This window comes from Vanellus vanellus (assembly GCF_965231255.1).
Source record: "Vanellus vanellus genome assembly, chromosome: 2".
Taxonomy (NCBI): Eukaryota; Metazoa; Chordata; class Aves; order Charadriiformes; family Charadriidae; genus Vanellus; species Vanellus vanellus.
The window spans coordinates 7,172,981-7,184,858 of NC_138906.1; the positions used below are offsets into that span (position 1 = coordinate 7,172,981).

The window sequence follows — 11,878 nt, forward strand, 5'->3', positions numbered from 1 at the left end:
GAAAGCAGAAAGGTTAGAACTTTTGGTTCTTTCCATGACATAAAGCTGAACTTGCTGAGAGCAAGAGCTGTTATCTTTTGCATGTAATTATGATATCCAGCTCACCCATGCAGGGTGGATTAATTCACTTTGAATGTCTTTAATTAGATTTGCCGTTCTATATAGTGCTTTCTTTGTCTTTTATTTAAACATCCGATCTAGCTGAGCAAAAATTTCCGGGTTCAAAATATTATGCCTCACCTGAATCTTCTTATCTCCTCCATGATTGCATAACAGATGCCTTGTTTGTTTGGTGAAAAAAAAACCTCCATCGGAGTAGCAGTTACTCCTTCACCATTTCTTTTATAAGACGCAAGCTCCAGCTTTCTGAAAATCTGCAACTTTTCATAAATTGGCATTGCCTAAGGAGTATCCTGAAACATTTTCTTCTACTGTTGTGCAGTATCAGTTCCTGGGCACGTGGCACTGGCTGCATTCAGTCGGTGGGACTGCCTTCTCTTGGGATCAGTGATGGTCATAAGGTGGATCTCGGCACATTTATGAAAGGGCGGTCTGGCACTGCTCTTTTCCAGCTGAAAATGGACTTGATGACCCTGCCGGTTTCTTGCAAAGCTGTGTTCCTGGATTGGGTAGCAGAGAAGTAGGTTTTCCAGTTGCAGAGTTATAAAAGTGCCATAAACGTAGAGTCTGTGCAGGCTGGTCAAAGTGATTATGGCAGGAAATGAGAGAGCCCTAAAACCTTGCTCAGCTTCTATGGCAGGTGCTGGCTCCTTCTTCCAGGAGGAAGGGCAGGAGCCAGATGCCATCAGGGGATTGATTTTAACTTTCATCCTGCACCTGGAGCTCTTATGTCTGCTGCTAACGACAGTCTTAGGCAATAAAGTGTAAAGGTGACACCCACAGAGAAGGGGCCCAAACATCTGGATTTCCTTTGCCAGGCTCCATCCAAGGAGTGTCGGTTACAGGTGCTCCTTGCCAAATACACTCCATCTGGGGTCGCATTTCACGAGCAAACAGCCATAGGAATTGCAGGGGATCAGTTAACAGCTCAGCTCTCCTAAAGAGACAGACACATCCACGCATCTTTGTGCACGCTGAGACAGCGCGTAGCAATGATGAGATAAGCATTTTGGTTACGAGCCTGAAGGATCCAAAAATACGAGCTTTTAAGTGGGACTTGTCTTTTGACTGTTGACATTTTCAGCTGCTGCAACACACTTTTTAAGTGACTCTGAAGTTACTTTTGGATGCCTGAATGTGTCTGAAAATCCAAATGGAAATACGAAAACCAAATCTGTCTGCCGAATGTTCTGTCTTCATTTCCATAGCATCCTTAAAAGAAATGAGAAGTTGCTACTATGGAAATTATAAGGCTTGCTACTATCCAGAGGCAAACTTTCTGACAGTGTAGTTGAGAACTGCATGAAGTTTTCCCCACATATCCTTTGCTCTTTTCCTACCTTGTTTAGCATCCGTCAGGTTGTTCTGAAGATGCCACTTTGAATTAATGAGGCTGAGAAAACATTCATGTGAAGCGGTCAGTCAAGTTTCAAGCTTCTCCAACGCACAAGCGGGCTGTCTCACAACAGATTACTAAAGTAGGAGGTAGTCTCTGCTCACTCTACAAGCAAGAGTAATGCCTCATTCACAGGGAGGAAAAGATCTTTATTATCATGACTTTTTAATTTGCAAGAAGGATGATTCACTTTTCTGGGGATTTAACACCCTTAACACCCTAATCTGTTAGGAAACAATTATTGCTACAACCCAGTGCCTCAGTAATGTTTTTTTCTATATTCCCAGAATGGCTTTGCAGATCACAGCGCCTATGTTCTATAAATCTGCATTTGAGGTGAACGAAGAAATATCTTAAATTTCCTGTAGGAGTTTTGCATTTCCCTTTCAGAATCCTTCCTGTCGTGTTATGATAACCTCCACGTGTTTTTTTGCAACGTACCTTAAAATTTCAGCGATCTGTTGAGGAACACCAAGAAAACAAGTGGTCTCTCACGCACCATCTGGCTTGCTTGGAAAAGTTCTCCTTAGACAGGAAGAGACTTACATCTAATATGTCCCACAACTCTTTGACACTCTGGGACTCCAGACAAGGAACAGGAGGATAACAGAAGCACTCATAGACCAGGAGAGCAATCAGGAGCTGTAGATTTAAATCAACCCCTCATACCAGGTTCGAAGTCATGACCGAGCTCATAAATCAGCTACAAAATGGTCATGAGACAGCGGCGTCTGTCTAAAGTTACTGAGTTACACAATCTCTTACACTTCTGTAAACTTTAATGCTCAGTTTTACTTTGACTGTGGATGCAAAATATGCAAAAAATCTGTGCTTCTGAACAAGCCCTGTGCACCAGGGTAGATTTCTCCATGTGTCCAAAGACCAGGAGTAAGCAGTATTTCCATTGGGAATTCCTGGTGGACATTCAAGGGGAGCAGAGGCAGTGCCCTTGGAGCCCACGTACCCAGCGCAGTGCAGACCTCTGGGGTGCTCCAGTGGGTCCAGTGTTCGGTGGTGCCCTCCCCAGCAAAGCATCTTAACGCAAAATAAAAATAAAACAGATGTTCGGTATAAAATCGCTGCTATGATGAAATTGAACAAACTGAAAAATTCAAGAGAAAAGCCAGTGGATAGTGGAGTTAGCATAGCCAACTTAAATACGTGTAGTTTGGCTGTACTGTTGGTGGCTCTGGTTTAGCTTTCAGAAGTTTCTCTCACCAACACTAATGCTTAAAGAAGCATTTCAGAAATGCGAAGACCAGTATTTCTACTGTCAAAAGCAGCCATTTTTATAGCACTATTGCAATCCTTTTCTAGAAAAAAAAAAAAAAAAGAAAAAAGCCTCATAGATTTAGAGGTTTGTTTTATTTTAAGGCACCATTTGGTTATACAATAAATGGTTTGGGGGCAGCTAGTGCCTTCCCACCTATCCTCCCCCTCACTAATTGCACTGCACTGCAGCTCTAACCACCAGTCAAATAACAAAATGTAATCCCATCCCAAGATGAGTTTATCGGTAGATAATCTCATCACATGACAGTTTCAGTAGAAAATGGTGTTTCTCTGGATAGCTTCCAGGCAGGATAGTATCACAAACACTCCCATGAAGATTTTGTCACTTCCTTATCCAGAGTGTAAGTGGTTACTAATTCCAGATAAATAATTTCTTTCCCCTGTGTTATATTTCTTTCATTCTCAGTATCTTTTACCCTCTGCAGATGAAGTGTCTAGGGAAGCTTTCCAGAAGCCCTGTGGATTTTTAATTCTCTTACTTCTGGACAACTGGGAAAACCAGAAAATCACAGTACTTCATTCTCTTAATATTTATTTTTGTCAGATCACTTCATCATCTGTTATCACTATAAACCACGGTGCCTTGCAGTAGTCTCTCGTGTCTGTGGTACACATCGAGGGGTAAAATAGCTACTCAAGGGAAAAGATTTCCTCCCAAGTGGGAGTAAAGTACAGGCTAAGATCACATCATTTTGTGCCACAGGGAAAGGATTTCTTGTTTCATCCCGTCCATCCTTCCTGAACGGCACTTTGAGTTGGAAGCTGCAAGTGGCTGTAATGACACCAGAAAATCTTCCATCAGATTAGAAGGAGAACAGCAAAAAGGGGAAATATTAGAGCAGTTAAGGAGGATCAGCATGACAGGTTCAACTAGTTATTTATTTCAATAAAACTGGTGATCATTCCTGTAAACACTTTACATCTAAAGTGTTTTTTAACATGCAGTACCATGGAATACATCTTCCAAAGGGTTCTGATTTGGAGAGTTTAATCTCTTTCAACCATATATAAAAATGAATGCAACCTTTAAAACATTATTTTATATATACTGTCATGAGAAATACGGTTGACGTCTTATACAACATTTTCCTTTGGCTCAGTAGCCTTCAGAGGGAAATGGGCAGGCAGTGTTACCTCCAGGATTTAATTTAATAATAGTGTATAATGGAGCATTTCTAAGACCACTGGATGTACGTAGCTCAACACAAATGCCTGGGTTTCTCCTGGGATCCACTGGCCACATTCCTCTTACTGTTGTCTGGAATCGTGTGTCTACACACCAGGAGAAAATTCAACCTAAGCATCAGTAGGGTGCAAAAAAATATTGGGCGTAGGTCTTTCATGTGTGCTACTGTAATTCTGATTAAAAGAATAAATATAAAAATGCCTCACTCTGATTTTAAATCCAAGGTAAGTCTAAATAGGTCAGAAATCAAATGAGAAACAACCCAAGAGAACAAATATAAAGGCAATGTGGCTTAGGCCGGAGTCAGACCTAATGCCGGGTACATTCGGCATCAGACTGTGTCTAATGAGAGGGATATATTGAGGGCAACGAGTCATGTTTTTGCTACAGAACAGTAAAAATTACTTCTCCTTGTTTCTCGTAGGAATATTGTCACTGCCCTTTCTCCATTGCAGGTTTGCGTAAGAGGCACTGATTTCTGTGGAATCCCTCCTCATTTAAACAATTTAAAAAAATAAATTAAAACCCTGATTTAAAAAAAAACTAAAATCTGAACAGCAAAGCAGATTGAGTTTGCAAGGCCAGGCTCACAGCAGGTGTTGATTGCCTTTGCTGCTTTCAAGCCAGCTGTGATTTATGCGACTCCCTGGGCTATGGCATTGCCTTGATTTACCCTGTTTTAAAAGAGGGCAGAATCCAAGAGTCAGTGGGATCCTACAACGTAGTCACTGCCCATCAGTCTTAATATGGATAGGATCCATCTCTCTTGGTCTGAGACTTGCGCAGGACAGCCCTCTGAGCTGTCCTGTGTAGCCGTACCTCTTCATTACTTGAAATTCTTAAGGTCAAAACTTCCAAAGATTTAATTGCCGTGTTTTCTCTCTGTTTTAAAATATCTTTTTAAAACCTCTGTTTTCTCCCTACTGCAGCAGAAAATCAGAAAACACAAATGAGAGAGTCCAGGAGAAAAACATTCTGGAATTATTTTAAATGTCTAAATGAATAAAAACTCGTGTGTACATATTGCTTTAAAGGAGAGGCAATTCATTAACTGTGAAGAATGTGCTCAACATTGCATTTTGAAAGCTCATCAGAGACATGGTATCATCATTTCAAGATATGCTTATTGTATATGCTTAATTATGTATTTTGTGGGGTTTTTTTCAGGCCACATTTAAAGGTTGGATGGATATTATGTATGCTGCAGTGGATTCGCGAGAGGTAGGTCACAACAAGGAAATGAATAATTTCCTTTTCCATTGACTTTGGTAGCATTCACGGTGTCCAACAACAACAATTAAAAAATTACGTGCAGGTTGCCAGTCCCTGTCTTACTCTGGTTGAGACATTTGCAGACCTTCATTTTTTGCAGCTGGTGCTGAAGCATCGCAACCCTGAGACTAGAACAAATGTAGCCCTCGGTTCTACACTGCTGATTTATATATTCGTACTGCGAAACTCCCAGCACAGAGCAGCACCTCCAGGGTGAGACTGAGTCTGCCAAGACCCTAAATTGTCCTCTCTCTTTCTTCCATTCTCCCTGTTGACTGCCATATTTTCCACAGATGTAACTTCGGATAATAGAACCTCTTTAAAAGTACTGGGTTTAAATTACATTCCCCTGTAACCCACGTACTCAGCCCTCACTATATCTTCACCTTGAGCAAGTTTCTTCTCTGCGACCAGCAGCTCCACTCAAGGAAGGTGGAGGAGCTTCTGGCAGGGAAAGAGGCTGGTGTGAGCTTCCAGCTGTGGCTTGAGATGTGCTGGAGCTCTGGGGGCTTGTGGCTGCCCAGACCTTACCTGCATCTTGTTCAGCTTTCAGGTTTCCTTAAAAAAAAAAAAAAAAAAAAAAAAAAGGCATTTCCCTTCTACATCACATGTGGTTTGTTTATTTTTTACTGAAGGACCTGTTGGCTCCTTTCCCTCTTTTAGCAATATTAAAGGAACAAGATTACACTTACCCTTAATTTGTGAGGTAGCTGTCTGGTACTGGGAATTTGGCAGGGGGAACTGAGTAACAGGGAGTCGAGCCCTAAACGGAGGCATCAAGGGTGGAAAAACCTCACGGCATCACAGGGGCAGAGAATTACCTTTGCACAACATAGCTCATGGTGCTGATTTACTCTGGTACTACACGTACGTCTGCGTCTATCCTCCCTGCTGCTGAGTGACACGCATGGGCTACCCATGAGAAAATGCAGCATTTAGGGAAATGTCAGCTTCCAGCATCTTGGTTGGATACCTGGAGCTGGTGGGGCAAATCTGAGCAGTTTTGCCAAACGTGATACCTGCGATTTGAGGCTATCGGACTGTGTTGCTCAGTCCTTCAGTAAGAGATCTTGTTCATTTCTACTCTTCATAAAAGAAAGGTTGTACTTCTAAATACACTGACTCTCAATACGGTGTTTTTCAGTAACATTTAATTATAGTGCGATCATACTTTTGCTTTTTATAAGTACCATTAGTTGATATAAGATAAGGGATAATCAGAAAATTGATTCTTTCCCCCTTCTGGGTTCAGACTGAGAACATTTCATAGGATTTAATCTGAAGTTGCACTTTCTGAAGCGGTGTGATTGCTGTGACTGTGTTGTGAAATGTCGCTGAAAGGACCGTGACGTTGCAGATGGCAGTAGGAAACTTCAGAGACCGAGGAGCGCTGACTCTGCTAGTGGGAGTTACACTGTTTTTTCCGTTTCATAACCTCAATTGCTAATGTATAGCTTTCTTTTAACTGCGTTAATATTGTGATATGTGCAGAGATGGTGTCATTTTCGCCTCTTCCCTTTTCCCTTTGCAGTGTGAGGAGCAGCCTGAATGGGAATGTAATTTATACATGTACCTGTACTTTGTGATTTTCATCATCTTCGGGTCTTTCTTCACATTGAACCTCTTCATTGGTGTCATCATTGACAATTTTAACCAACAAAAGAAAAAGATAAGTAGTGCATACGCTACACAGCACCTTGTGATTGCTGCAGGGACCAGGGCAAGGGATAGATTTATAGGCAGCGGCTTTGCCGTATTCGCCTCAAGATTGGCATTGACAGGACAGCTGCAGAAAATGTCCTGCGGGACTTTTACACGAGCACAGTTGTCGCAGCCCCTCATCACCCCATAGGGTGAGCGTCCTGAAAATACAGGTTGGGGAGTTATATTCCCCGCAGAAAGCAGCGAAGCGGATCCATGCAGGTGGGACCTCTGGCACAAACTCTGCCGCAGAGGCACAGACTTCCCTGGTGTCCCCCGTGCACAAACACCACTGTCCTTCAGAGTGGTTCAACCTCTTCTCCTCAACCCATCACCTCCCCACCCCAGGGTACAGTCAGGGTCAGGGGGGAGCATCCTGGCCTGAGAGCTGTGGTTTTCACTGCTTTATAGGCTCTAAACAGAGGGCTGAGGTTCTTCTATTTTCCCTTCTCACCCTGGACCTACCTCGAGTACAGACGGAACCTGTCTGTTCTGACAGCTCCTCCTTGGTTGTCTGCACTGCTCTGTGTCTCCTGCCCTTCACCTCCATGCAATAAGCAGCTCCCAACACCACATCTCATCAAGCCCTGCTTAGATATTTTGATGAAAGCTACATGAAAAGGGAAATAAGTAAATAGAAGAGGAGGCAGCCCTGCACTTTGGATGGAGGCAGTGGAGCTCTTTTCATCAAAAGTAACAGCTTTGTTCTCACCCTATACTTAGGTGGCCAAGACATCTTTATGACAGAAGAACAGAAAAAGTATTATAATGCAATGAAAAAGCTGGGATCTAAGAAACCTCAAAAGCCAATCCCAAGGCCACTGGTAAGAATGGCATAATTCAGTTGAATTATCTGAGCTGAATATTCATCTAATAGAATGAATGCAATTCAACTTCCTGGTGTAGGAAGGGTGACCACTCCCACATGAAAGCCACTTAGTATTCACACGTTTTGATTTTGGACAGTATTTGCAAGTGCAGTGACCTGTGTGGTACAGAATACCCATTGTTCCACAATATTGACCAAAAGTCCAATTTACATATACAGTTATGGCAGTGGCCGCGTGCCTGCATGGAATGAATTCATGGCCCCAGTCCAAGGTCTTTTTTCAGTAATTCCAAGAAGCATTAGGAGTAAATGGGTTTGAAAACACTATCATCCAGACATTCGTCATCATCTTTATGAAGTTCTAATCAGAAGCAGTACATTGTCTATTTTCCTCTACTTTCTGATCAATAAGGAGACAATGATTTCATCATTTTGACACAGTTCAAATTTCCTAACTAAATCTTCTCCTTTCCTCTAGAACAAATACCAAGGTTTTATTTTTGATGTCGTCTCGAAACAAGCCTTTGATGTCTCCATCATGATTCTCATCTGCCTTAACATGGTTACCATGATGGTTGAAACGGATGACCAAAGTCAAGAAAAAGTGAACATCCTCCATAAAATTAACATGCTTTTTGTTGCCATCTTCACTGGGGAGTGCATCATCAAAATGCTGGCTCTGCGACACTACTACTTCACCAATGGATGGAACATATTTGACTTTGTCGTCGTGATTCTGTCTATCGTAGGTAGGTGAATCTGGATTTTCACCCAAACCCCAAAGTTAGAAAGGCAGATATAAACTTAATTAGGCAAAGTTGAAGGCTACATGCAATAAAATACACTTTCAAATCAGAGAATTAGATCCTAAGCATATTTCTTTTTTAATATTTAAATAATACAACATAATACTGCCAAACAATAACTTGTGTGATCAGTGAAATGATGAGGTTTGTCATGCCACAGTATTGGTTTCAATGTACACTTAATGGTTCCTGATGATAAAACATGGTCCAGCACTGGCACCATACACTTAACCCCAGTTCTGCAGTACAGCCAAAGACAGAGAAGTAAAAAAGCCACATGAAAAGGGCACATGCAGACTGCTGTTGTTTTGCTATTTACTTTTACATCAGTGTGAAATAGACCCTCATGGCAGGTTTGCGCAGGTGCAGTGAGTCTGGCTGTTCTCAGCCCTGTTGTCACTAGAGGCCCACACCCTCGTATATCCAAGGGATGAAACAGAAAGACACAGTTTTATCATTAATTTGTGCCTTTTGCTGTTCTGCAGCCCCAGCCACAGATGATATGTTAGGTGCTGCAGAAGTGCAGGTCAAATGTGAATCTGAAATCCTGCCAAAAGAGTTTTCATTGAAGCTGGAAATAAAGTAGCAACTGGAAGATGATCAACTGATCCAGTGAGCTGAAGGAACTCAGAAATTCAGCTCTTCCAAAAGAGTTTCCATTTTGAAGGAGGGAATACGTGAATGAAAAAGTGTCATGTTAGGAAAACAGAGCCATCTTCTCATTGACTGATGCTCCTGTTGATCTGAACTCTCTCTGGTGGACCGGAGAACCTGCAAGATCCCAATGCAGGAGATCTCTGGTGCCCAGAGAGCAGCCTGTGCTTTGGGAGCCTTGGACCACCCGTATTTCACAGATTTGGGTCACCCAGGGAACATTGCTACAACGCAGCTCTGTCATGAGAGCCTTGATGCTGGATGCTCTGGATATGCCCGTAGCAGCCGGTTAACCAGAGCTGTCATGTCGGTCACAGTGCTGCCCCGTGATCAACCAGGTCCTTTCAGTGTCAGAGGACTTGGGCCGTGCCAGTGAGCCCTCTCCCAGGCTGGAGGGGGAGACATGAGCTCAGCACGGCTCAGTGCAGCCCGGGTCTGTTGGAATTAGGCAAGCTGGAGCAAGCTGCTCTGTTTCTGTAGGAAGAGTTTAGCTACAGGGATGTAAGCTCATTTCCTTGCTAGTCTTAGCCCTTAGTCCCCTCACAGCCCATCAGGAAAACTGGAAAAATTAATAAGCAAACAACCAACCAAGCGGATTTCCAGTAGAAACCTGCACTGTGCTGGTGTTGGCTCAGAAAAAGAGGCCCAGCACACCAGCGTTTCAGCGCTGAATCACAAGTATTTTACAGAAAAAGATACTGTCCTATCAGAAAAATTCTGACCAGCTGCCCTCGGGATAAATTTCTCGGGTGGGTCATGCCCAAAAGCTGTGTCCTATCTGAGTTGATCCTGGTTTCTCGTTCCCAATAGACAAGCTTTCCCTTAAGAAAACTGCTGCTACCATTGACACCTTTGCTCACAGTCTCAACAAAGTTTGCATGGATTAAACGGGCATGAAAACACTAAGGACAATGCCATTCCCTCTATTGTGGGTCTTCCAGTCTGGGGAACTTTTCATTGATTTTGTCCATAATCCTTACCGATTGCTTTAAAGGGAAGTCTGGGGTTATTTCCCATGTACTAATTCACTGTCTTGTCTCTTTTCTTTTCAAGGCACTGTACTTTCCGACATCATCCAGAAATATTTCTTCTCTCCCACACTCTTCAGAGTCATCCGTTTGGCTCGGATTGGCCGAATCCTAAGACTCATCCGGGGAGCCAAAGGAATTCGAACTCTCCTGTTTGCCTTAATGATGTCCCTACCTGCCCTGTTCAACATCGGCCTCTTGCTTTTTCTGGTTATGTTCATTTATGCCATTTTTGGCATGGCTAACTTTGCCTACGTTAAGAAGGAGTATGGGATTGATGACATGTTCAACTTCCAAACCTTTGCTAACAGCATGCTCTGTCTCTTCCAAATCACAACGTCAGCGGGCTGGGATGGTCTTCTCAATCCTATTTTAAACACCGGACCACCGTATTGTGACCCAAACCTTCCGAATGCAAATGGTTCAAAGGGAGACTGCGGAAGCCCTGCCGTAGGGATTTTATTCTTTGTTACTTATATCATTATATCATTTCTCATTGTTGTAAACATGTATATAGCCATTATTTTAGAGAACTTCAGTGTAGCCACTGAGGAAAGTACAGAGCCTCTAAGCGAGGATGATTTTGATATGTTCTATGAAATCTGGGAGAAGTTTGACCCTGAAGCCACTCAGTTTATTGAGTATTCTGCACTTTCAGACTTTGCAGATGCACTGTCAGAACCTTTGCGCATAGCGAAACCAAACAAAATCAAACTCATAGCAATGGACCTGCCCATGGTCAGCGGAGACAGGATCCATTGCTTGGATATTTTGTTTGCTTTTACAAAAAGGGTGCTAGGAGAATCTGGAGAGATGGATGCCCTTAAAATACAAATGGAAGAAAAGTTCATGGCGGCAAATCCATCTAAGATCTCTTACGAACCGATTACAACAACTCTCAGACGGAAACAAGAAGAGGTCTCTGCCATCGTCATCCAGCGGGCCTACAGGAGACATTTGTTTCGGCGCTCCATGAAGCAGGCGTCTTACTTGTACCGGCACAGAACTTTTGACGGCAGCATCCTCGAGGACGATGCACCCGAGAAGGAGGGTCTTATTGCGTTCATGATGAACGAAAACTACGGCAGGCCAATAGACAAATCAGAAACTCTGTCCTCCACGTCTTTCCCTCCATCCTACGACAGCGTCACCAGAGGTACGAGTGATAATCTCCAGCTGAAGATGACGGACTCGAGCAGAAGCGATGAGGCTATAGATTGTCTTCTCTCGCCTGACAAGGATAAAGAATCAATTGTTTAAATGTTTGTTTAGAATGCTTTAAAATATTGTTTACAGAATGTAATGCTGTAACTACACAATGATTGAAGCAGCCTTCTTATTAAAAATTAGTTGCAAAAGAAACAATGGAGTTTTTACCCTTAACTACAGGAGTCTAATAAGTCATATAACCTTTGACCCTGCTCTTTTTGACTCGGCTCAATATTTATATTTATATATGCACAGGAAGAATCTTTGCAGGGTCATAGCTGTTATATCAATGGTGTGAATAAGAATATGCTAGACTGTAAAACAGTAAACACAGTGTATATCTATCCACAGATAAAGCCTGGCTGTATACATTCATTTAAGGTC

General features: G+C 42.6%; 1 protein-coding gene across 1 annotated transcript in view; it reads left to right on the top strand.

Moving 5' to 3' along the window:
• LOC309686298 (sodium channel protein type 5 subunit alpha-like) overlaps window positions 1-11,553 on the top strand; it is a gene marked incomplete at its 5' end in the record, with an annotated part of 177,068 nt that extends 165,515 nt beyond the window's left edge. The window contains 5 exon segments of the mRNA XM_082498902.1: window positions 5,163-5,216; window positions 6,799-6,940; window positions 7,692-7,792; window positions 8,276-8,546; window positions 10,311-11,553. Of these exon segments, the coding sequence (XP_082355028.1) occupies window positions 5,163-5,216; window positions 6,799-6,940; window positions 7,692-7,792; window positions 8,276-8,546; window positions 10,311-11,545 (1,803 nt within the window). The 3' untranslated portion in view covers window positions 11,546-11,553.
• Window positions 11,554-11,878: the final 325 nt, after the last annotated feature.